Here is a 27528-nt window from a genome sequence, read left to right on the forward strand (position 1 = left end):
CTCTCTCCAAGACCTATACGGTCAAGACCTTTTTCTCCCTTTCACCCTACACCAGGAACACTTTCACATACCCTCTAAAGCAGGGTTTCCCAAACCCAGTCCTCAGGGCTCCCCAACAGTGCATGTTTTCCATATCTCCTTGCTGGAGCACAGGTGTATTCATTACTGAATGACACATTGTAACAGATCCACAGGTGGTCCTAATTATGTCAGATGTGATCCAGAAAACCTGCACTGTTAGGGAGCCCTGAGGACTGGGTTTGGGAAACCCTGCTATAAAGACTTATTCAAACATGCTCGATTCGCCACTGAATGACAAAAGTCTTTAATAGAGGCGGGATAACATTCTGGTACCAGCATCTCCAATCCCTACTTACTGCTCCCAAGAAGTCCTCTCAGGCACGCTGGGAGTCAGACCTTAATCTCTCTCTCCCTCCTTGCAACAATGGGAAACTATATATACCACCTCCCATCATATGTCTAGGTGGTAATTACACCAAGATGCACGTCAAACTAATTAATAGACTTTACCTCACCCTGGCCAGACTCCATGTTATTTGGCCTTCTCAATCCAAATTTTATTGGCGTCCCACATTGCTGACATTTTCCATGTCTTCTGGGCATGTCCACACAACCTCTTTGTCAGGAAGTCTTTGAGTTTATATCTGCGTTAGTGAGGCCCATGAACCCAGACCCGGCAGTGGTGTTGCTCCATCTTTACCCTTCCTTGATCCCTAAGCAAGATCGACGCCTCCTAGGTCACATTCTGATAGCAACTAGGGCAGCCATAGCCCAAAATTGGAAAGTCACTACCCCCTGCCCTTTCTAGGATCATATCCAAAATTCAGCACAGCTTTTAAATGGAGACAATAGATGTGCTGTATTCCACTTCAGCTCCTATTATGAAATGGTTTAAGTGGCACAAATATATACTATAGGTGGTGCGAGAGCGACCGGGGGTCCAACCTCCTCCTCCCCGGTGCCATCACTATCAGTGCTACTTGAATCCTCTACATGCTGATATTTTTTTTTTTGTAACTGGTTCAGCTAAGCTAACTATAGCAACTTTTTCCACGGTCTTTTATACCCTGTTTTTACAAGTGTCAAATATTTATATATGGCAAGACTCATTGAGCAACTCCCCTTCACTCCTTTTGTCTGTACCCTTTCCATTTTTTTCATTTTTCTGTACCCCAAATAACTTGCTAAGTTTTGTTCAATGAAAATTATTGATGAAAAAAAAAAAAAAAACAGAGAAAGTGTCAATCATCAACTTACAAACACTGCTGCTGTACACTGGCAGTTGCCAGACAGAGTCATCATTTTTCAGTGGTTTTTTTTAGAAGGATTCCCCTAACGTTTGCAGATTCTCGCAGGTTGGTACAGACCAGAGGAAAACTGCATTTCGATCAGACGATAAGCCTCATGCTGTAACATTTTCTATTCCACTATCCACTTCTGGAACAAGTGCTGAAATGCTGACATCACAGGAGTAAAGAAGAATGTTGCAGCTTCCCTCGGGGTGTATAAAGCAGTAAAGATGGAAGGGGAAAGGGGAGTTGTGTTGGCAATAGAGCCTGGCTGTATACTGGGAAATCTTTGGACAATCTCAGTTGAAAACACTAATGGACAAGTACAGAGTTTGGGCCTGAACTAGAATTGTCCAGGAAGCGTAATCTATTTTTATTTTTCCTCTCAAAACCACTATAGAAAATAGTCTAGATTGTAGATTTTATCGAACACCATGAATTAAGATAAATCTTTTCATATAATCTGGTGTAATTCTTCCAATAATATGTACACTTTATTTTTATAAAATAACCCCCTGATCTGTCCGTTTTCATTTTTGCAGAACTGAATTCTCAGTTTAGGAACGGAAGTGAGTGGAGTGGTGGTAATTCCTATGCGGATCGGATAGAGAGATGTTGCAGTCACACATCAGTCTGGCACAGTCAGGCACCAGGAAGATTAGAAACAGACTCTCTCTGCTGTATTATGAGCCATCATCTAAAGCTTTGTCTTCCTCTTCATCGAGTTGCTTCAGTTTTTCCTCCACCTCGGGGGGGACAGTTACTTCTAGGAGGTTTTCCATGCCGGGCGCTGGCTCATCACCTATCAGAACCTGACACACAGAGTCCAAGAAAATCTCATTAATCATTGTGACATTACACAGTATGGAACCCACAGGGTGCTGAAGATAAGAAGCCCACGTTTCACAAGCGTTCAAATCACTACTGGGTGCTGCTGGGGACCCTGCTCCATCCACTATATAACTGTCAGTTTGTGGCTTCCTGCTGCCTCCATTCCCCTCCTCACATCATGTCACTGCCCCTGTCACATGCAGCCCTGTCCTCACTAACACATCACTCATCTCCTGATATACTCTGTGCTGCTGGAGGACCCTGCTCCTTCCACTATATAACTGTCAGTCTGTGGCTTCCTGCTGCCTCCATTCCCCTCCTCACATCATGTCACTGCCCCTGTCACATGCAGCCCTGTCCTCACTAACACATCACTCATCTCCTGATATACTCTGTGCTGCTGGAGGACCCTGCTCCTTCCACTATATAACTCTCAGTCTGTGGCTTCCTGCTGTCTCCATTCCCCTCCTCACATCATGTCACTGCCCTGTCACATGCAGCCCTGTCCTCACTAGCACATCACTCATCTCCTGATATACTCTGTGCTGCTGGGGACCCTGCTCCTTCCACTATAAAACTGTCAGTCTGTGGCTTCCTGCTGCCTCCATTCCCCTCCTCACATCATGTCTCTGTCCCTGTCACATGCAGCCCTGTCCTCACTAACACATCACTCATCTCCTGATATACTCTGTGCTGCTGGAGGACCCTGCCCCTTCCACTATATAACTGTCAGTTTGTGGCTTCCTGCTGCCTCCATTCCCCTCCTCACATCATGTCACTGCTCCTGTCACATGCAGCCCTGTCCTCACTAACACATCACTCACCTCCTGATATACTCTGTGCTGCTGGGGACCCTGCTCCTTCCACTATATAACTCTCAGTCTGTGGCTTCCTGCTGCCTCCATTCCCCTCCTCACATCATGTCACTGCCCCTGTCACATGCATCTCTGTCCTCACTAACACATCACTCATCTCCTGATATACTCTGTGCTGCTGGGGGACCCTGCTCCTTCCACTATATAACTCTCAGTCTGTGGCTTCCTGCTGCCTCCATTCCCCTCCTCACATCATGTCACTGCCCGTCACATGCAGCCCTGTCCTCACTAACACATCACTCATCTCCTGATATACTCTGTGCTGCTGGGGACGCTGCTCCTTCCACTATATAACTGTCAGTTTGTGGCTTCCTGCTGCCTCCATTCCCCTCCTCACATCATGTCACCGCCCCTGTCACATGCAGCCCTGTCCTCACTAACACATCACTCATCTCCTGATATACTCTGTGCTGCTGGGGACCCTGCTCCATCCACTATATAAGTCTCAGTTTGTGGCTTCCTGCTGCCTCCATTCCCCTCCTCACAATCATGTCACTGCCCTGTCACATGCAGCCCTGTCCTCACTAACACATCACTCATCTCCTGATATACTCTGTGCTGCTCAGGACCCTGCTCCTTCCACTATATAACTGTCAGTCTGTGGCTTCCTGCTGCCTCCATTCCCCTCCTCACATCATGTCACTGCCCCTGTCACATGAGCTCAGACATCTTAGCAGACAACTGTTGGATTGGAGATAAAAATAATACACAGCGTTACCTAAAGAATGTGTTACAGCGCCTCCTTCTGTACTAGTGCGTATTAATATTCTACATAATTGCTGGTCCATCTATTGGAAGCCTAATCTATCATGAGCAACACATAGTTAAGCTGACAGAGGAACTATAAGAGGTATATTTGTTACTATGCTGAGATAACCCAGGCTAATCCGCTGTTCATGTTAGTTCGGACAGAAGGTAGCACTGACCTGTATGACCTTTTCACACGCCCTCTTCACATCAGCCTGGGTCTCCCAGGAGTGCAGAGACCTCAGGATCAGGTACGTACCCCGATCTTTCAGATTACGTCGCCCATCCGGGATAGCACAGAGCTGTAGGGACAGGGAATATACTAAGTAATAATAATAATGTAAAACACAACTGATTGAGTAAGTTACACCCAGCACGAGGAATCCGAGACTTGTATCTGGGATTACACATCTACACCAAAGAATGTGATGGAATGGGGTTTATATAACTATATTCTTAAACACAAAACAAAAAAAAGAAAACAATCATCAAATATAAAACTATATATATTATATATATATTTATTAAAATAGTCTCTCACAAGTCATCACATGCAATGCATAAAATAAACAAAATACATCACAAATATAAAGCAATGACAACTATCACTAAACAATTTTAAGAAATCTAATGCAATCAAATACCATCATATGAGTATTTGTTGCTATGCAGATCCTACAAAGGACAAAAATCAGACAATAATTCTTACAATTCAGGAAATAAATATCCAATAATGAAGACGGATATATATATAACCTCCGATTACTAGAACACACAATAATAAAAAAAATCAGCCCCTCTATCTTTACTTCTGGTTTATAACAATTGCTCCATGAATACAGCTTGCAAGCAGGGTTCTCTTACCTCTCTGTAAGTATTACCCAGTATTGTTTTATTAATGTTTGTTCCCAATTGTAAAGCGCTACGTAATCTGCTGGCGCAATATCAAATAAATGTTGAAAATGATGATTGCGCGTATCCAGTTGTGAACGGATGAATATATAGAATTGGAAGTGTGGGCGACAGCATGTGAGCTGAGGCTTTCCCTGTTACACCCTAGCGTGACTGTCAGAGTGTGTGACAGCAATGTGTACAGCCGACAGGTCTATAGGTAGAGTGACGGTCCTGAGGGACAGAAAGTGTCAGTTCTTGAGTATGTAAATCACTGCCTTCCTGTGAACTGTACTGTGCAGGAAAGGAGATTTAATAAAGATGGTCCTGTGTTCTGTGAAAACCAACACATGAAAAGCACAGGTAACACCTTGTACTCCTGCAGCACAGGTAACACCTTGTACTCCTGCAGCACAGGTAACACCTTGTACTCCTGCAGCACAGGTAACACCTTGTACTCCTGCAGTACAGGTAACACCTTGTACTCCTGCAGCACAGGTAACACCTTGTACTCCTGCAGCACAGGTAACACCTTGTACTCCTGCAGCACAGGTAACACCTTGTACTCCTGCAGCACAGGTAACACCTTGTACTTCTGCAGCACAGGTAACACCTTGTACTCCTGCAGCACAGTGCACTTCACGAGCATTCTCTTATAGCCCTATTGTAGCGTACGGAGTATAAGCGCTTCTGACAGAAAGTATGCGCAGGTCTATTCTCATACATTCGTTTCTGTGAGTATAGCAGGCTGAGAATGCACATTAAATGCTATTTTGCTGCTTTTCTCTTCTACCTTCACTTTCTCCTAAACCTGAGGGAGTTATTATACCCTGAAGATAAGCTGACTTCTGCTAAGAACATCGTACCTGCATTATATGGCACTGATTAATCAATTACTACACTATAAGGACATCTCTCCTCGGGACTGAATCTTGCTTTGCTCGGGGGTAAGGTGTCAGAGAGTCCTAAGGCTCCATAGCAGCATCCGTTTCCCAGAATAATGCAGCTAAACATTATTACTCCATGTAATACCAGGTATTGCTGTATCTCCTCTATCACACAGGTGCCATGTTGTATTGGCAAATATATATCTATCTTTTCCGGATTCAGTGTTTGAGGAATGACTACTACTCCAGCTCCATCACTCCCACCAAACTGTCACTATTGTAGCGATCGGCAAAATGAATACAGATTGTAAATAAGAGAAAAGTAGAAATACGTTGTCTCAGGATAAACACAGAATAAAGAGTGTATTATCTCACCAGTTGTAGACACTCTATCAGCATCTTCCTGATATCAGGGTCCAGTTCCCTCTGTTTGTCCTCCGAAAGATACTGCAGATCAGGGGGGAGGACTGAGGAAGACGAAAGTGACAGAATAAAAAGAAGAAGCAATCAGTAATTTTCCAGACACAATAATCAACAACCTGGGGACCTGTAACCACCTTCAGGCACTGAGCCCCCCCCCCCCCCTCTAAACAATCGCAGCTCTCCCCCCTCCTAAACAATCGCAGCTCTTCCCTTCTTACCCGTTAATCCTTTTTAACTACACTTGACTCACACACCTGACGTACACTATTACATTACAGCTGGGCTTTCCAGTTGTAATAACCAGCAGCTACACCATCAACATACCAACCAAGTTTTTTGTACACTATCACAACAAGAACTCCGTCTCCTCTTACACCAACTCAACAGTTGTTTACATACCCTGCCACAAGACGAGCCCAGTTCTCTCTCTACGCTGAAAATAACACAACATGGCTTTCTTTCTAAATCAGCACCATGGCCAACAGAGCATAATCATAAGCCAATATTCCACCTACACTGTAACCAACACAACTGGGCTTTCCATCCAAACTGTCACCATCATAACTCAACTGTGACTGGATCACTTATAAATAACTTATTTGTGGCTGGATCATGTAATATATTGTAGAATAATTTATTGTAGAAATACATTTAAATCAGAGGTGCAGGCACCAATGTATAAGTTACATTGGGATATGTTTTGTATGGAAGTGTCATTATTGTTTGTAACTTCGCTAGAGGAAGCCTGTTTGCTGATAGCAGGAAATGCTAAGCAAGTCTTTATGTAAAGTGACAAACACCTGTTTAGCCTGTATACCCAGCAGGGGGCCTCTGCCTGGCGTGACTTCATCTCAGATAATGCAAGCATCAAGTTTTAGCACATAACAGAGTAGTGTAAATGTTGTTAGCTTTGCATTGCATGTAAATCCATGTTTGGGAAACATATCATATCCTGATACTAAAAATAACTCAGACCTCAGGGGTCTGGTTTACTCTGTGAGGCCGTGTCCAAACTGTATAAGAAGAGAGACCTTGTACACCACTGAAATGTATCCTCATGCTTGTTCCATCTGCCCTGTTAACTGGTACCTTCAATCAGTGTGACTGCAAATAAACATCACTTGCTTCAAAGACCTGCTTGAGAACTTCTCTATGCTGAAAATCCTGTGATCTACAGATTAGACCCAACTCTAATCCCTTCCTGGCTGTCTGTGTTTTGGACCCAGCTTTACGGTACCACCACTCTGCCCGCTAGCCAGCAGCTCTGCCCAGTGTGATAGGCCAGGGGGCAAACCATCCACAGCAACCCTAATCTATAGTGAGAGGTCAGGGGTACCAGCCCAGGTACACCAGCAAGGGGGTACCCCAGCAGTGACAGTTACCCAGAAGGAAACCGATGCTGAATGCCGGTACAGTTCCCAGCAACAACAGACAGGGATGACTGACACTAACACGCACACAAGCTGGCCTTCTCCATACACCATACCAAGCTTTTTTCTTTTTTACACCATCTCAACAACAACCCAGTCTCTGCTTACATTATCAAAACCAGCACCAGGCCCAACAGAGCTTTCATCAAACGCATAATCATAAGACACTTTCCTCCTACCACGTATGCAACACAATTAGGTTTTCCATCTGAGCTTTCACCATCATAACTCAGCTTTTACCCTAAAATTGCTCTGACACAATCTTTCCTGCTGTACGTAGAGATCAATAATTATGAGCTGGTTGAAAAGGACTCATTCTATTCTGTGCCTGTTGCTCTATTACACGTCTTACTTTCCATCTCCTCGTCGGTGTACTCCTCTCCACCGGCCAATGGCAGCAACAAGAAGGGCAGCAAATCCACATCATTTCCCAGCAACCAGGCATGGTCTCCTGAAACAAATCCCATAGGATCCAATAATGAGAGACAGAACATCAAAATATGAGCTAGAATCATAGACCAATGGAGGTACATTTCTTGGCTTGTGAATGAAGTTAAATAATAGCCCTTTAATAGCAATAACTGCACAAAGAAAACTTGTATTTGTAATAATAGGTGGAAGTAGGGCTGCACACCCCAATGTACAATGTGCCATATGTATTGTGCAAAACCCTGTGGCAGATGTGATCCCTTCTAGAAGCTCCCATTAGGAACCAGGAGGAACAGAATGCCGTACTGGGGGATACTGCAGTCTACTGCTTACTGGCATGGAGAGAGAAGAGAGTCACAAGGTAACAGGGAGCTGGGTTACTGCAGGTAGAAAGGGGGCGAGGGTCACTCAGACACAGGGGTGCTCTGGTGCCTGGGTCACCAACAGGCACAGGGGAGGGGGCTTCCGGTGCCCAGATCATGCATAGGCATAGGGGCATCAGGAGCTCATGGCACGCACAGGCACATGGGGGCTTCCGGTGCTAAAGACACAGGGGCTTCCGGTGCTAAAGACACATAGCTACAAACACAAGAATTTAGAGAGGTGTTGGTGTAACTCACGGTGATTAAAGCAGCAGTTCCTCAGTGTCCCCACAATTCCCCCTCTGAGCTTAACCGATCCTTGGTTATGGGTATATGGGAGAAGACGCTGGATCACACACCTAGGGCACAAGATACCCAAACATCAGACAAGGAAAGACAGAGCTGGACACTTACATATATCTCCTGTATCAGATGCATTGGGGCAGTAATTGTACTGGTGAGGTGGGGGCATTTGGGGTAGTAGGCTATGTCATTGTACTGGTGAGGTGGGAGCATTTGGGGTAGTAGGCTATGTCATTGTACTGGTGAGGTGGGAGCATTTGGGGTAGTAGGCTATGTCATTGTACTGGTGAGGTGGGGGCATTTGGGGTAGTAGGCTATGTCATTGTACTGGTGAGGTGGGGGTATTTGGGGTAGTAGGCTATGTCATTGTACTGGTGAGGTGGGGGTATTTGGGGTAGTAGGCTATGTCATTGTACTGGTGAGGTGGGGGCATTTGGGGTAGTAGGCTATGTCATTGTACTGGTGAGGTGGGAGCATTTGGGGTAGTAGGCTATGTCATTGTACTGGTGAGGTGGGGGTATTTGGGGTAGTAGGCTATGTCATTGTACTGGTGAGGTGGGAGCATTTGGGGTAGTAGGCTATGTCATTGTACTGGTGAGGTGGGAGCATTTGGGGTAGTAGGCTATGTCATTGTACTGGTGAGGTGGGAGCATTTGGGGTAGTAGGCTATGTCATTGTACTGGTGAGGTGGGAGCATTTGGGGTAGTAGGCTATGTCATTGTACTGGTGAGGTGGGGGTATTTGGGGTAGTAGGCTATGTCATTGTACTGGTGAGGTAGGGTCATTTGGGGTAGTAGGCTATGTTATTGTACTGGTGAGGTGGGGGTATTTGGGGTAGTAGGCTATGTCATTGTACTGGTGAGGTGGGAGCATTTGGGGTAGTAGGCTATGTCATTGTACTAGTGAGGTAGGGTCATTTGGGGTAGTAGGCTATGTTATTGTACTGGTGAGGTGGGGGTATTTGGGGTAGTAGGCTATGTTATTGTACTGGTGAGGTGGGGGTATTTGGGGTAGTAGGCTATGTTATTGTACTGGTGAGGTGGGGGTATTTGGGGTAGTAGGCTATGTCATTGTACTGGTGAGGTGGGAGCATTTGGGGTAGTAGGCTATGTCATTGTACTAGTGAGGTAGGGTCATTTGGGGTAGTAGGCTATGTTATTGTACTGGTGAGGTGGGGGTATTTGGGGTAGTAGGCTATGTCATTGTACTGGTGAGGTGGGGGTATTTGGGGTAGTAGGCTATGTCATTGTACTGGTGAGGTGGGGGTATTTAGGGTAGTAGGCTATATCATTGTACTGGTGAGGTGGGGGCATTTGGGGTAGTAGGCTATGTCACTGTACTGCTGAGGTGGGGGCATTTGGGGTAGTAGGCTATGTCATTGTACTGGTGAGGTGGGGGCATTTGGGGTAGTAGGCTATGTCATTGTACTGGTGAGGTGGGGGCATTTGGGGTAGTAGGCTATGTCATTGTACTGGTGAGGTGGGGGCATTTGGGGTAGTAGGCTATGTCATTGTACTGGTGAGGTGGGGGCATTTGGGGTAGTAGGCTATGTCACTGTACTGGTGAGGTGGAGTCATTTGGGAGAGTACACTGGGTAATGTATACTTGTGTTTGGTAGTGCACATCATTAGGGAAGTGAATGGAGACAGACGATAGCGGTGGAAGGAAGTGAGTGGGAGGGGCAAGTGGAGCGTTTGGAGGGAATTGTCTGAGGATGGGGCGGGGTAGGCAAGTGTGAAAAGAAGGTGAGCTTTCAGGGAGCATTTGGTGTTTGGAGTGAGACTGGTTGGGCAGGGCTGGGACCTTTAAATATGGGGAGTAGTGCGGCTAAAGTCCTGAAGGTGGAAGTGTGAGGTGGTAATAGGAGGAAGGGCCAAGTTCAGGTGGGCGAGAGTTTTTTGATTCGGTGGAAGGACGCGTTAACGAGGGCTTTAGAAGTGAGGGTATTAATATAAAGCAAATGTTTCTACAGATTTCAGTTTTGCATTTATTTTAATTATTGGTACTGTCACAAAACGAGTTTGAGAACATCCTAATCAGCCTGTCCCTCGTTTCTCACAAAATGTGGATTATAGCATGTACTTTTTATAGTCCTTGCTTTTGTTCCCCAGCTTAACAGAGTACAACTGCAGAGGGCTAATTAGTATCCATTGTTTTCGTCTACAACTGGCAGGGAAGGTTCTGTAGAAGTACAACTCATCTCCACTAACCTCTCCAACCCCCCTAGTCCAGCACTCACCAATGTTTAACAAGGAGAGGCCCAGGGGTTTGCCCAGGGAGGGGAAAATACTGTGGAAAATTAACCCTAGATATAAGGAGCCACTCCAAGTGGGGAAGATATATTAATTCTGAGATTTGATTCATGGAAGGTGCAGTGTAGCTGGTTTTTAGTTTTCGTTCTCTACCAATGGACTATAGCAGCAGCTAAGAGAAGAACTCCATGGGTCTTTAAGTTAGGACATCTAGGTGACTGTAGCTCCTTAAGCTACTGGGTTAAGGGACAGATAATGTGATAAACCTGCCTGGCATTTATTTACTTTGTGTACATTATATTCTAGTGTTATTTTTATTAAAATAAATGTACTGTTGAACTTTTCTAACTGCATTTGCCTGAGTGACTAACAAGAACCTTAGAAGGTACTGGGTAGGCTTTCCTGGCTTAGGAAGGAACCCGTGGGTGGCCAGCCAGAGTGAAGTGGGTAGAATTGGGCCAGAAAACCCGGTACCTTCACAGGTACATATTAAGTAACAAGGTGGCTATATATTCACCTTTTCAATCACCCTAAAGATAACCAACACAAATAGCTCCTGTGTAGGATCCTGGAGTATCCAGCGACATTCGAGAGAGTAGGTATGACTTTTATGCTGTGGATGTACATTTGTATGTTATTTATTGTGACTTGTATTGGATATAGTATTGATGTACATTGTATGGGTAAAGAGGGCGGCGTGGACAGATTAGCTACGAGGAAGAGGCAGAAAACCTTTATAAATGTACATGCCTCCCATGGGGTCACACGCGTGTGTCACGTACAGAGTTCCTGGTGCCGACATGTAACTTTATCTGTACTTGTGTACTGCAGTCCATGCGTTTTCTCACCTAGTCCTGTCCAGTATAAAGTCTCTGCCTTCCGATAGCTGAGTCAGGTTGCACAGAAGAGGCCCAAGATAGTCCAGCTTAGCTGTCAGGTTGTACTTGGGACTACAGATCATTTCCAGAAGCTGATTCAGTCCCAGAGGTTTTAATGCAGAGAGAACAGAGCGGCAGGTGTCTCCTCCTCGCGGCTCAGGTTGCAGAGCGCTGTACAGACAGAATCAGCATAAATATACTGAGGATCATACAGGCGACTGATCAGCGTAGTGAGAAGAGTAGGGATGTCTAGCAGAGCAGGGTGAGTGCATGGGTCAGAGGTCATATTCACCAGTATGTGGTAGGAATCCTGGACAACTGGTGGTGATGGGTCAGAGGTCAGATCTAGCAGAGGTTGTAGTAATCCTGGTAGATCACACAGACTCCTCCTCCCCTGAGGTGTCGCACTCACACCCAGCAGGTACTCCAGGGCCTGGCTCTTCACATCGGCCCGAGTGTCTGGGCTCAGAAAGGAGAGGAACTCGCAGCAAAGCGATGGATCCATAAGTGGCCTACACCTGAGGATGGAGAATGAGAGATGAGCGCTATGGAGCACAGGTCATAAACTAACATTCAAACCGAACAAAAGACACAGAGGGCAGCACAATAGCTCAGTGGTGTGTAGGTTAATTTGCTGGTATCAAATTGACCCTAGTGTGTGTGTGTGTGTGTGTGTGTGTGTAACTTATGGAATTCAGACGGTAAGCTCCAATGGGGCACGGACTGATATGGAGTATGTTCTCTGTACAGCGCTGCAGCATTAGTGGCGCTATGTGTAAATATATGATGATGACGACACATGAGGCTGATGAGAGAAGGACCTATAGCGGCGGTTCCCAAAGTGTGCGCCGCGGCTCCCAGGGGTGCCGCGGACCAGCCCAAAAAAAAAAGAAAGAAAAACAGAAACTTACCAATCCGCGCGGCGCCGGGACCCAGCAGCCTCCTTTCTCCCGCAGCTGTCACTGACGTCATTCAGTGACAGCTTGCCTGGCGCGGGGCAGAGGGGAGGGGGACAGAGGACAGAGGAGGACAGATGGCAAAGGAGGAGGACAGAGGGGGAGGAGGGGGACAGAGGGCAGACCAGGAGGACAGATGGCAGAGGAGGAGGGGGACAGAGGGCAGACCAGGAGGACAGATGAGGAGGGGGACAGAGAGCAGACCGAGGGCAGAGGAGGACAGATGGCAAAGGAGGAGGGACAGATGGCAGAGGAGGAGGGGGACAGAGGGCAGACCAGGAGGACAGATGAGGAGGGGGGACAGAGAGCAGACCGAGGGCAGAGGAGGAGGAGGACAGATGGCAAAGGAGGAGGACAGATGGCAGAGGAGAAGGGGGACAGAGGGCAGACCAGGAGGACAGATGGTAGAGGAGGAGGGGGACAGAGGGCAGACCGAGGGCAAAGGAGGAGGAGGAGGACAGATGGCAAAGGAGGAGGACAGAGGGCAGAGGAGGAGGGGGACAGAGGAGGAGGGGGACAGATGGCAGAGGAGGAGGAGGAGGACAGATGGCAAAGGAGGAGGACAGAGGGCAGAGGAGGAGGGGGACAGAGAGGAGGAGGACAGATGGCAGACCAGGAGGACAGAGAGCAGAGGAGGAGGACAGATGGCAGACCAGGAGGACAGAGAGCAGAGGAGGAGGACGGATGGCAGACCAGGAGGACAGAGAGCAGAGGAGGAGGACAGATGGCAGACCAGAAAGCAGAGAAGGAGGACAGATGGCAGACCAGGAGGACAGAGAGCAGAGGAGGAGGACAGATGGCAGACCAGGAAGACAGAGAGCAGAGGAGGGGGACAGAGGGCAGAGGAGGAGGGCAGAGGAAGGGGACAGAGGGCAGAGGAGGGGGACAGAGGGCAGAGGAGGGGGACAGAGAGCAGAGGAGGAGGGCAGAGAGCAGAGGAGGACAGAGAGCAGAGGAGGAGGACAGAGAGCAGAGGAGGAGGGCAGAGGAGGGGGACAGAGGGGGGACAGAGGGCAGAGGAGGGGGACATATGGCAGAGGAGGAGGACAGATGGCAGAGGAGGGGGCCAGCGTGACAAGAGGGCAGAGGAGGGTGCCAGCGTGACAGAGGGCAGAGGAGGGGGCCAGCGTGACAGAGAGGGCAACGTGAGAGAGGGCAGTGTGCCTGGATGCAGAGGGGGTAGTGAGCCTGGTTGCAGAGGGGGCAGTGTGCCTGGACATCGTGAGAGAGGGCAGAGGAGGGGGGGACATCGTGAGAGGGGGCAGAGGAGGGGGGACATCATGAGAGGGGGCAGAGGAGGGGGACAGCGTGGCAGAGGGGGCAGTGTGTCTGGATGCAGAGGGGGCAGAGTGCCTGAGGGCAAAGTGTCTGGATGCAGAGGGGGCATTTTTGCATACAACTAAATAAGTATTTCTGTCGTGACCTAAATACTTATTACAACTTTTTGACCCAACTACCTCTAAAACAGGACTGTTCAGTAATTATTTTGGAGGGGTGCCTTGAAAAAATTTGGAGACTCTAAGGGTGCCGCGAACTGCAAAAGTTTGGGAACCACTGACCTATAGTAATATAGTGGCGTACAGTACAGGTAATTATAATACACTGGGGGGCAGCACAGGTAATATAATACACTGGGGGGCAGCACAGGTAATATATAATACACTGGGTGGGCAGCACAGGTAATATATAATACACTGGGTGGGCAGCACAGGTAATATATAATACACTGGGTGGGCAGCACAGGTAATATATAATACACTGGGTGGGCAGCACAGGTAATATATAATACACTGGGTGGGCAGCACAGGTAATATATAATACACTGGGTGGGCAGCACAGGTAATATATAATACACTGGGGGGGCAGCACAGGTAATATATAATACACTGGGGGGGCAGCACAGGTTATATATAATACACTGGGGGGGCAGCACAGGTAATATATAATACACTGGGGGGGCAGCACAGGTTATATATAATACACTGGGGGGGCAGCACAGGTAATATATAATACACTGGGGGGGCAGCATAGTTTATATATAATACACTGGGGGGGCAGCACAGGTTATGTATAATACACTGGGGGGGCAGTACATGTAATATAATACACTGGGGGGGGGACAGCACAGTCAATATAATACACGGGGGGGGTCAGCATATGTAGTATACACCGGGAGGGATACAGATAATATAATACACTGGGGGGGGGGGGCAGCACAGGTAATATAATACACTGGGGGGGCAGCACAGGTAATATATAATACACTGGGGGGCAGCACAGGTTATATATAATACACTGGGGGGGGCAGCACAGGTAATATATAATACACTGGGGGGGCAGCACAGGTTATATATAATACACTGGGGGGGGCAGCACAGGTTATATATAATACACTGGGTGGGCAGCACAGGTAATATAATACACTGGGGGGGACAGCGGAGTCAATATAATACACTGGGGGGGGGGCAGCACAGGTAATATAATACACTGGGGGGCAGCACAGGTAATATATAATACACGGGGGGGGGCAGTACATGTAATATAATACACTGGGGGGGGGCAGCACAGGTAATATAATACACTGGGGGGCAGCACAGGTAATATAATACACTGGGGGGCAGCACAGGTAATATATAATACACTGGGGGGGCAGTACATGTAATATAATACACTGGGGGGGGGGGGCAGCATATGTAGTATACACCGGGAGGGATACAGATAATATAATACTCACTGTATAGCACATGTGAATCTTCTGGACTCTTATATGACGTCATGAACGCACTCTAATGACCAGACGGGCGGGATTACAGGGCACACAATCAGCATTAGATTGATGCACAGCGCAGTCTGCGGCTCTCGGGCGGCGGCCATGTTGTCGGAGCCCGGGGCCAACGCAGAGTCCTCTAAGAATTTTTCCGGCAACAAATATAAGATGAATAAAGGACCAAGAGAAGAGTTACTGATAGATAATACTGGTAGCTCGCACTTAGATAGTTCCAATTCATTTATTTCAGGTGACAGCAGCTAACCCTGCAAAGAAGATTATATATTCAGAATATCTACAGAGCCGTTATGTATTATATATACATATATATATATATTTATGTCATAACACCTAACATGGGGGGGGGGGGGGGGGGGGTGACAATGGCCCCCTCCAGGCTGACCTGTACTCCCCAAAAACACCATTTCTGAACAGAATACCTCCCAACTTTCCTACCAACTGGGACAGAGCCCTGAAATCAGGACAGTTGGGAGGTTTGGTCAGCTAAATAAATAAGCCCTGTGGTCAGTAGAATGTATATATCTATAGGTAATATACAGCAGGTAGATAGTAAACCGATCAGCCACAACAGTGATGTGAATAACATTGATTATCTCGTCACGTTGTCACCCAACGAGGAGTGAGATATATTAGGCTGCATGTGAACAGTCAGGTCATGGTGTTGATGTGTTGGAAGCAGGAAAAATGGGCAACGTAAGGATCTGAGCGACAGGTTAGAGGGATGGGTGTCCAAGGCTCATTGAAGAGCTAGCCCATCTGGTCCAATTCCACAGAAGAACTACTTGTGACTGGATCACTTTTATGGTATAAATTTATTTAAAGGAAATAGAGCAGGGCGCTGATTTATATCATAGCAATGTACTGATTTTACTATATCGTGTGCAGAGCCGGATTAACAATAGGGCTAAAGGGGCTATAGCCCAGGGGCCTCGGGCAGCTCGGTGGCCCGCCGACATTTAACGGGTCTCTGACTGTCACTTGTTGAAGGAAAATGGTAGGCAGCTAACAATAAATGTTATGCTGTTAACTGCCTGCTGTCACTGTAGGACTTACTGCCTAATTGCTACAGGGAGTGGAACAACAGGAGGAGGTAAGTTCACGGGAGGCCTCATGGGGGGGCCTCACAGTATCCTTAGCCCGGGGGCCTCCCTTCCCTTAATCCGGCCCTGATCGTGTGTCACTTTGTAGAGGAATGGCATTAATTTCTGAGGTATTTCTCAAAAAATGCTTATTGCATCAGAAATTAAGTGTTTTGTGTATTTTGGTAGGGAAATGTCTTGTTTGGGGTTTTGTAACTTGTTTGGGAATTCTCAAGTTAGCAATAGAGTGGAGGAAATGTGTATTCTGCAACTGTCTGAAGAAAGCACACCTGAAGGCTCAGGAAGGTTTAATTAGACTTGCTGTTAGATTTCCTGTGTCTAAAACAAGATGCAGGAAATCACAGCAAGTTTCAGGATATCACAGATAAGTGTAAATATTGTTAGCATTGCATGTAAATCCATGTTTGGGTAAACGTATTGTATACTGTTACTAAAAATAACTCAGACTTCAGGGGGCTGGCTTACCCTGAGAGGCTGTGTCCAAAACTGTATAAGACAGCACTGGTTTGTACTGAATGTATCATTCTTGTACCATCTATACTTCTGGAAAGATTGCTAGTACCACAGACTGGCATGTGAACTGTCCTTCTTAGGACTACTTGAGCAAATAAACATCACTTGCTTCTAAGACCTGCTTAAGAACTACTCCATGCTGAAAATCATGTGACCTACAGCTTAGACCCAACTCTAATCTGTTCCCGGCTGTCTGAGGTTTGGACCCCTTTCCAGCACCACCGCTCTACCTGCTACCCAGCAGCTCTGGCCAGTGTGATAGGCCAGGGGGAATCCATCCACAGGATCCAGATCTATAGTAAGAGGTCAGGGCTACCAGCCCAGGTACACCATCAATGGGGTAATCTAGCAGTGACAGTTACCCAGAAGGAACACAGTTCTGGATGCCAGTAAGGAGTCCAGTGGTGGCAGCATTTGTAAGCCCTTTATACTGCGGTTAGAGGGTGCATATGGGATAATGAAAGGGAACGGGGGCAAAGTAAGCCCAGTTCCCAACAACAACAGACAGGGTGGCATAGGTGCTCCATCCTGTCACACTACTGTAGCACAAATTGCTGATAAAGTTAATGCTGGCTATGATAGGTGTCAGAAAACACAGAACATCGCAGCTTGTTGCATATGGAGCTGTGTAGCCGCAGACAGATCAGAGTGCCCATGCTAACGCCTGTCCTCGCCGAAAGTGCCTACAATGGGTACATGAGCACCAGAACTGGACCAATGGGCAATGGAAGAAGGTGGCCTGGTCTGATGAATCACATTTTCTTTTACATCATGCGGACAACTGAGTGTGTGCGCATCGTTTACCTGGAGAAGAGACGTCACCAAGAAGGCAAGTCGGCGGAGGCAGTGAATAACCCGGCTCTGGGCAATGTTCTGCTGGAAAACCATGGGTCTTGATATTCATGGGGATGTTACTTTAACACTTACCACCTACCTAAACATTGTTGCAGACCAACTACACCCCTTTGTGGCAATGGTGTTCCCCAATGGCAGTGACCTCTTTCAGCAGGATAATGCGCCGTACCACACTGCAAAACTTGTTCAGAAATGGTTCGAGGAATACGATAAAGAGTTCAAGGTGTTGACTTGGCCTCCAAATTCCCCATATCTCAATCCGAACAAGTATCTGGTGGATGTGCTTTAAAAACAAGTCCAAGCCATGGAGGACCCACTTCGCAACTTACAGGACTTAAAGGATCTGCTGCTAACGTCTTGGTGCCAGATACCACAGGACACCTTTAGAGGTCTTGTGGAGACAATGCTTTGATAGGTCAGAGCTGTTGTGGCTGATCGGTGTATAGCTATAGTAGGCATGTATACTATATGGACAAAAGTATTTTGCCATACCTGCTAGAGGTGTATAACATCAAGCACCTAGCCATACAGTTATCATTTGCAAACATTTGTTATACAAAATGGGTTATTCTGAAGAGCTCAGTGACTTCAAATGTGGTACTGTGATAGAATGCCACCTTTGCAATAAGACGGTTCGTGAAACTTCATCCCTGCTGGTTTTTCCCGCGGTCAACTGTAAGTGATGTTATTAAAAAGTGGAAGCATTTAGAAACAACAGGCCACAAAGCAGAAGACTATGTAAAATCACAGAGCGGGGTCAACGACTGCTGAGGTGCATGGTGCGTAAAAGTTGCCAACGCTCTGCTGATTCCATAGCTGAAGAGTTCCGACCTTCCACTGCCATTAATGTAAGCACAAGAACTGTGCAGCGGGAGCTTAATGGAATGGGTTTCCATGGCCGAGCTGCTGCATGCATCCTCACATCACCAAGACCAATGCCAAGCGTTGGATGGAGTGGTGTAAAGCACACCGACACTGGACTGTGGAGCAGTGGAAACGTGTTCTGTGGAGTGACGAATCACACTTCTCTGTTTGGCAGACAGATGGGCTTTTATGGGTTTGGCTGATGCCGGGAGAATGTTACCTGCCTGAATGCACTATGCCAACTGTGAAGTTTGGTGGAGGAGGGATAATGGTATGGGGCTGTTTTTCAGTGATTGGGTAGGCAGCTTATCTCAAGTGAAGGGCAATTTTAATGTTTGGAAGCTGTTATCGCTGCAAAAGGGGGACCAACTCCATGTTGAAGTATATGTATTTGAATACAAAACAGACAGAAAGTTGTCAGCGCTTATCCTTTAAACTGCATATCTGTGTGTGTCTAGCAAAATGAAAACATGAGGTATTAGTTCATATTTTGATCAAAAGACTTAAGCCTGCATTCCACGTCAAGGGTACCTCATTATATGCAGGTCCTACACTGACCTATATGCTTTAAACACTATTAAAATGCAGTTAAAATCAGATGCACTCACCTCCCAGGTATAGGGGTCTACATCTAGCAAAGGCTGGCTTGTGAGCCACACCCAAATGTGCCTTAAATAGGCTTGATGGACAGCTGCTATGACAAAAAGGCAATATTTTGAAACAAAACCAGAGAAAAATAAGCCCGCGCTCGGTATATCCCACATTATATATGGTACCAGCTGCTTGGCAACAAGCCCGCGCTCGGTATATCCCATATTGTATGTGGTACCAGCTGCGTGGCAATATAAATGCCCATATATGTATACAAAACAGAAAGAAAGTTGTCAGCGCTTATCCTTTAAACTGCATATCTGTGTGTGTCTAGCAAAATGAAAACATGAGGTATTAGTTCATATTTTGATCAAAAGACTTAAGCCTGCATCCCACGTCAAGGGTACCTCATTATATGCAGGTCCTACACTGACCTATATGCTTTAAACACTATTAAAATGCAGTTAAAATCAGATGCACTCACCTCCCAGGTATAGGGGTCTACATCTAGCAAAGGCTGGCTTGTGAGCCACACCTAAATGTGCCTTAAATAGGCTTGATGGACAGCTGCTATGACAATGTCAGTACAATGTCATTGCAGCCCCTGTTGTTGTAATGGTCAAGCATCCGAATACTTTTGTCCACATATACACACACACATATATATATATATATATATATATATATATATATATATAGAGAGAGAGAGAGAGAGAGAGAGAGAGAGAGAGAGAGAGAGAGATATACAAACTGTCCTGGAAATGGTTCCAGAGGGTGGATGCCACCAAGAGTCCACCTCGTTCTCACCCAACTACTAAAATTGCAATGCTTGAGGGTGATTACAGGCTTTGCCAGCCCTCTAGGATTAGTTGGATAGTGGGGAAAATCCTAATGGCAAGAAAATTATTCCACACAGATGCGGAGCAGTCAGGATATTTGTTCACCACAAAGATATTACTTATTACATAATTATATGCAACTGTCATCATTTTCATCAGTCTTATTCGTCTTATTAATATAAACTATATACTTTTATATACTAATAAATTTATTACCAGCATCATCATCATCTATTTATATAGCGCCAACATATTCCGTAGTGCTTTACAATTGGGGACAAACAGTAAACTAATAAACAAACTGGGTAAAACGGACAAAGAGGTGAGAAGGCCGCTCGCAAGCTTACAATCTATGGGACAATCTATGGGACAATGGGAGTTTGACACATGAGGTTAAGTCTACATTTTGCATTTCGGCCCAGCCAGACTGCAAAGGTAAAAGTGACTCCTGTCACACAACAATGTTGGTCAAGGGGTAGTTGTCTTATGTGAAATTATGTAACGGGTGGTAATAGGGTAATGTAGTGAGGTTAAGAGGGTGGTTAAGGAATATTATCAGCTTGTCTGAAGAGGTGGGTTTTCAGAGAAAAGTTTGTAGACCAGAGGAGAGTCTTATTGTGCGAGGGAGAGAATTCCATAGAGTGGGTGCAGCCCGAAAAAAGTCCTGTAACCGGGAATGGGAGAATGTAATGAGGGTGGATGAGAGACGCAGATCTTGTGCAGAACGGAGTTGGCGAGTTGGGAGATATTTTGAGACAAGAAAGGAGATGTATGTTGGTGCAGCTTTGTTGATGGCTTTGTAGGTTAGTAAAATTATTTTATATTGGATTCGGTAGAAAACAGGCAGCCAGTGTAGAGACATACAGAGTGATTCAACAGAGGAATAACGATTTGCAAGGAAAATCAATCTTGCCGCAGCATGCAAAATAGATTGTAGGGGTTTGAGTCTGTTTTGGGGAAGACCAGTAAGGAGGGAATTGCAATAGTCAATGCGGGAGATGATAAGTGCATGAATTAAGGTTTTTGTAGTGTCTTGCGTGAGATATGTGCGAATTCTGGAATTTTTTTTTTAGATGTATGTAACATGATTTAGATATAGAGTCAATGTGGGGAACAAAGAATAGGCGTGAGTCAAGGATTACACCTAGGCAGTGAGCTTGTGGGGTGGGATTTATGGTCATGTTATCAACAGAGACAGAAATGTCAGGTATGCTCTTGGTGGGTGGGAATATTATTAACTCTGTTTTAGAAAGATTATGTTTGAGTTGGCGAGAGGACATCCAAGATGAAATGGCAGAAAGACAGTTACACGGGACAACACAGATGTCGAGAGATCAGGAGAGGATAGATAAATTTGGGTATCATCCGCATAGAGATAATACTGAAATCCAAAGGAACTTATTAGATTTCCAAGAGAAGCGGTATAGATAGAGAACAGCAGAGGACCTAGCACTGAGCCTTGTGGTACTCCAACTGATAAAGGAAGAGGAGCAGAGGTGGCTCCAGAGAAATTAACAGTTAAAGAGCGATTAGAGAGGTAGGATGAAAACCAGGATAGAACAGTGTCTTGAAGACCTAGGGATTGTAGCGTTTGTATGAGTAGGAAGTGGTCAACGGTGTCAAATGCAGCTGAGAGATCCAGGAAAATTAGCAGAGAGTAATGGCGTTTAGTTTTAGCAGTGATCAGATCATTGACAACCTTAGTCAACGCAGTCTCTGTGGAGTGTTGAGAGCGAAAGCCAGACTGAAGAGGATACAACAGGTTGTTTTCGGAAAGGAAGTGTGTGAGGAGTGTGTAGTCAAATCTCTCTAGAAGCTTGGAGGGGCACGGGAGCTGAGAGATGGGATGGTAATTTGAGAGAGAGTTTGGGTCGGAATCTTGTTTTTTTTAGAATAGGAGTAATCATTGCGTCCTTGTATAGTGATGGAAAGATGCCAGTATAGAGCGAGAGATTACAGATTTTAGTTAGGTGAAATGAGCACAGGAGACAGGGATCTACCAATTTGCGAGGGAATAGGATGAAGAGGACAGGAGGTAGAGTAGGAAGATAAGAAGAGAGTAGAAATTTCCTCTTCATTTGTGGGCTCAAATGAAAGAGGGTGTCAGAGGGTAGTGGGAAGGAATTAAGTTGATTGCTTGTCAAGCAAGAGGATACCATTTCTAGTCTCATCTTATCAATCTTGTACTTGAAGTAGGAAGCAAGATCCTGGGCACTGATAGTAGACGGAGGGTTTGGGGTGGGAGGATTGAGAAGAGATTTAAATGTGTTAAAAAGGCATTTGGGGTTAGATGCCTGAGCATAAATAAGAGATTGGAAGTATGTTTGTTTTGCAGTGTCCAGAGCATTTCGATAGGAGCGATAGATAGAAGTATATGTGAGGAAGTCATTAGAGGTGCGAGATTTACGCCAGTAACGTTCTGCTTTACGGGAAAGTTTTTGAAGATTTCGTGTTGATGTAGTGTACCATGGCTGACATCGAAGTCGACATGTAGTATGTAGTGTCGCTGGAGCCACTTGATCAAGTGCTGTTAATGTTTGGTGAAAATGAGGTACTGCCATCTTGGGAGGAGAATGTAGAGATAGGGGAGAGAAGGTGTTGGAGAGAGGTGGAAAATTGTTGAAGATTAATAGAATTAAGATTTCTGCGGTAGAGTTAGACAGTAGAGAGGTTAGAGCAGTGGGGGTGAGCGTGTAGCTGATAAGGTGATGATCTGAGAGGGGGAAGGTGTGTTAAGAAAATTAGAAAGTGAGCATACTTTAGAGAAAACAAGATCAAGGCAATGGCCATCCTGATGAGTAGATGATTCAATCCCTTGGGAGAGGTCAAGTGAAGAGGTTAGAGAGAGTAGTTTGGAAGCAGCTTTGGAAGGTGGGTTATCAATGGGGATATTGAAATCACCCTGGATGAGGGTGGGGATGTCTGAAGATAAGAAGTGAGGGAGCCATGCAGAGAAATCCGCAATAAACTGTTGGTGTGGACTAAGGGGGCGATAGATGACAGCAACACGCATAGAGAACGGGTTAAAAATCCTAACAGCATGTACTTCAAAAGATGTGAACGTTAGTGATGGGACATTTGGTAGAACTGTGAACGTGCACTGTGGGGAGAGAAGTAGTCCAACCCCACCTCCTTGTCTGCCTTCAGGTCTGGAGGTGTGGGTGAGTTGGAGGCCACCATGTGACAGGGCTGCAGGTGAGGCAGTGTCTGATTGCATGAGCCGTGTTTCAGTTATTGCCAGAAGGTTGAGGTTTTTTGAGAGGAAGAGGTCATGTATGGAGGTAAGTTTGTTACAAACAGAGCGTGCATTCCAAGGGGCTCATTTAAAGGACTTTGGAGGAGAGGGGAAACAGGTGATGTGTTTGAGGTTTGCTATAGAATGGTAGTGTTCTGATGTATGTGTGTGTGAGGAGTGTGGGGGACCTGGATTAGGTGATATATCACCGGCTAATATTATTATTATTATTATTATCATTTATTTGTTAGGCGCCACAAGATTTCCGCAGCGCCGTACACAAAGCAAACAGTAGACTATACAGGGTTTAACAGTACAGAACAATAAACAAAAAATACAATGCTTCAGAAACTCCAGTTAGGTCAATGCAGTAGAGGCGGAGTAGAAGAACAGGTGTGGAGACAAGAGGGAAGAAGGCCCTGCTCATTCGAGCTTACATCCTAAGGGTGGGTGAGCGAAACAGACACAATTGGAGGAAGTTGAAGTGTGGGGAGAGGGACCGGGAGGAGAGAGGGTAGAACGTTTGGAGGAGATGCGGGGTTAGGTAGAAGGTTGGTAGGCTTTAAGGAACAGGTGAGTTTTGAGTGCTCGTTTGAAGGAGCACAGATTAGGAGAGAGACGGATGGAGCGAGGGAGGTCGTTCCAGTGGAGGGGGGCTGCACGGGAGAAGTCTTGGATTCTGTAGTGGGAAGTGGTAATAAGAGTGGAGGAGAGGCGGCGGTCATTAGCTGAGCGTAGGGAGCGGGCAGGAGTATGAATGGAGATGAGGTTAGAGATGTAAGGGGCCGTAGACTGAGAGAGAGCCTTGTACGTGGTGGTAAGGAGTTTGAAAAGGATTCTGTAGGGGAAAGGGAGCCAGTGTAAGGCAAGGCAGAGAGGGGAGGCAGAGGAGGAGCGGCGTGAAAGGAAGATGAGTCTTGCAGCCGCATTGAGTATAGAGCGGAGGGGTGCGAGGTGGGAGTTGGGGAGGCCAGTAAGGAGGATGTTGCAGTAATCAAGGCGGGAGATGATGAGTGCGTGTATGATAGTTTTGGTGGCTTCCTGAGAGAGGAAGGGACGGATGCGGGCAATGTTGCGGAGTTGGAAGCGACAGGCTTGGGCGAGGGATTGAATGTAGGGGGCAAAAGAGAGAGAGGAGTCAAGAGTGACCCCAAGGCAGCGGAGTTGGCCGACAGAGGAGATGGTGGAGTTGTTAACAGCGATAGAGAGGTCATGGTGGGAAGGGAGTCGAGGCGGGGGAAAGACAATGAGTTCAGTTTTAGAGATGTTAATTTTGAGAAAGCGCGAGGACATCCAGGAGGTGATGGCTGAGAGGCAGTCAGATACACGAGAGAGGAGGGAGGAGGAAAGATCAGGAGAAGATATGTAGAGTTGAATGTCATCAGCATAGAGGTGATACTGAAGACCGAAAGAGGAGATGAGAGCGCCAAGGGAGGAAGTGTAGAGCGAAAATAGTAGAGGGCCCAGAACAGAGCCTTGAGGGACTCCAATAGGGAGAGTGGAGGGGGTGGAGGAAGAACCAGACGTGGATACAGAGAAAGAGCGGTTAGCAAGGTATGAGGTGAAACAGGCATGGACAGAACCGGAAAGGCCGAGAGAGAGAAGAGTTTGCAGTAGGAGGGGGTGGTCTACAGTGTCAAAGGCCGCGGAGAGATCGAGGAGGATGAGTAGGGAGAAGTGACCCTTGGCTTTGGCTGATAGGAGATCATTGGTAACTTTGGCCAAGGCAGTTTCAGTGGAGTGGAGGGGGTCAAGGAGGGAGTTGTCAGAGAGGTGTCTGGTGAGGCGGCTGCAGACAATCCGCTCGAGTAATTTGGAGGCATAAGGGAGAAGAGAGATAGGGTGATAATTCGCAAGGGAGGTGGGGTCAAGATTGGCTTTCTTGAGAATAGGAGAGATGAGAGCGTGTTTGAATGAAGAGGGGACTGTGCCAGAGGAGAGTGATAAGTTGAAAAAGTGAGTCAGGTGAGAGCAAGCAGTAGGAGTAAGAGAGCGAAGGAGGTGAGAGGGGATTGGATCAGGAGGACAGGTAGAGGGTGGAGAGGAAAGAATAAGGGAGCGAACTTCATCACCAGATGTAGGGGTGAAGGAGCACCAGAGCTGATTAATAGAGGGCGGTGAAGCGATGGTGGTGGCGGGAGAGGGATTGGAGGAGGAAATGTTCAGTCTGATGGCCTCAATTTTGGAAGAGAAAAAGGTGGAGAAGTCAGAGGCGGAGAGGGAATGTGGGAGAGGGGGAGGGGGGGAGAGAGGATGGAGTTGAAGGTGGCAAAGAGGCGACGGGGATTGGAGGACGTAGATGGATGGACGTAGATTGGATTAATAGAAGCAGAGAGAGAGAAAGATAGGTAAGGGGATTGTAAGATGTGTGACCTTTTATTTTCTTGCGACAGGTGGACGCTGTACTTGTTAGAGATAATAAATAGGACAACAGTTCATAGGTGTTAACTAGAGGTGAGTGGAGTAATGCAGGTGTAATGAGGACAAATGTTTGTGTTGGTGGAGGGGTGAAAGATGATACCGTCCTAAAGATAATGCTATGAAAAGAGACCAAGAAAAGCAATTTGTTGAACATTTTGATAAAAGAGTAAAAGACAAAAAGTTAGGGGATTTTAAACAATTACCTATTTGCAGTGTTCTGTATAGATAGATAAGTATTGCAGAAATAGACTGGCAGATGTAGCTTATTCCTGGAAGCAATCCAATGTTGTCCAACTGTGTTGTCTAACTGTGCATTTTCATACACTTTGTGAGAAAACTCACTTAGTGTAGAAATCACACACGTCTCACCCCACATACATCACCCCATAGACTGAAGATAAGATGTAGTCAGGCTAATTTAGGAATACACTACAGCTGTGCTAATTGGTCAGCTAATCAAAGGAAAAGAAAACATTCCTCAAATAGGCTAGAGGAGGCCAGATATCCATCATAAATTAGGCATCAATAATACCCCATTCATACTGCACCAAAAACCCGGGATATTGCCGAGGCGGCAGTATGAAAGCGGTATTAAAGACTCTGGCCAACCTAAGTTAGGACTGATAACAATTTCCTATAACATACTTTTTAAACACACAGTTGCAGAGATGAGATACACAGATTAATGTAGTTCTGAATAGTAGAAGCTGGACATACTTTTTAAACATACATGTATACAACTAAGGCTAATTGTATAAATAACAAAACTGAATTTGGTTTTATATTTTTTTTAATGACCGAGTGATATGGATATATCCATTATAAGTAGAGCTTATTTAATGCTGTTTCCCTGAGCCGCTTAGGTGTTCTTACCAGCTGACAAGAGAGGCCTATAAGATGCCTGCCATACACATTTCTGAACTCTGCCCATGTGCTGATGATATCGCTGGTGCAATCTAGGGAAAAGATCGCAGTCACGTTGTTTCTGTGTAATGGAGCAACCAGGTACCGTAAGATCCATGTTCCCCGAGGAAGTCCAAGAAGGACAACATACATAGGGGTCCATCTCATCACCTCTGAGTGACACGACATCCATAGAAGTAACTGCCTCCTGTCCCGATGGGCAGGTCCATAAGGCAAGAGGCAAAGTATCTTTGTACAATCTTACATCCGCAGCCGGATAATCTCTTCATTATCATACGTGTAGCAGGTGTGATAAAATGCCTGCTGAAACCCCATTTTGCTGTTTGTACTTTCATGTGTGTATTACTTTAAGGCTCACAGTGCTTATACAATCAAGGACTTTCTAGAAAGTTCTACACATTTTCTTAGGAAGGTTCTTTGTGCCTACTGCACATGCTCAATCTTTCTTATCAGTATTAAACCAATAGAAGTCCAAGATCATGTTTATAAATTATCTGCAAATGATTTTAGGGTCCTCGTCAATAAAAGCAAGTTGCTGCGACATAACATCGCCTCAGTTTGGAATGCTGCAGAATTGGCAAACACCTGTTTGCTATCATTTTGTTTTCCTAGTTTTTGAGTTTGCTGTACGGAGAAAGGCAGGGTCCTAGTAATATCTGTGATTACACAATTCTACTGGAAAATCTATTGACAGATAAGTAACACTTTTGTATCATATTACGCTTTGCATTATTACTTTTATATTATATTCTTTACAGTAAATAAACTATATATCTGTCAGACAACCTGTGTGTCATGTGTTATCAGGAAGTGGAGATGGAGCC

General features: G+C 46.0%; 1 protein-coding gene across 1 annotated transcript; it reads right to left on the bottom strand.

Annotated features, from left to right (window-relative positions):
* Positions 1-1638: 1638 nt before the first annotated feature.
* Positions 1639-12619, bottom strand: HGH1 (HGH1 cochaperone). Its single transcript, XM_075211498.1, is given in 8 exon segments — positions 1639-2122; positions 3943-4065; positions 5917-6008; positions 7747-7845; positions 8444-8544; positions 11589-11758; positions 11761-12136; positions 12530-12619. Coding segments are annotated over 7 exon segments (1077 nt in total). The 5' UTR covers positions 12124-12136; positions 12530-12619; the 3' UTR covers positions 1639-1993.
* Positions 12620-27528: the final 14909 nt, after the last annotated feature.

Source organism: Mixophyes fleayi, chromosome 5 (genome assembly GCF_038048845.1).
Source record: "Mixophyes fleayi isolate aMixFle1 chromosome 5, aMixFle1.hap1, whole genome shotgun sequence".
In the NCBI taxonomy this organism is placed as follows: domain Eukaryota; kingdom Metazoa; phylum Chordata; class Amphibia; order Anura; family Limnodynastidae; genus Mixophyes; species Mixophyes fleayi.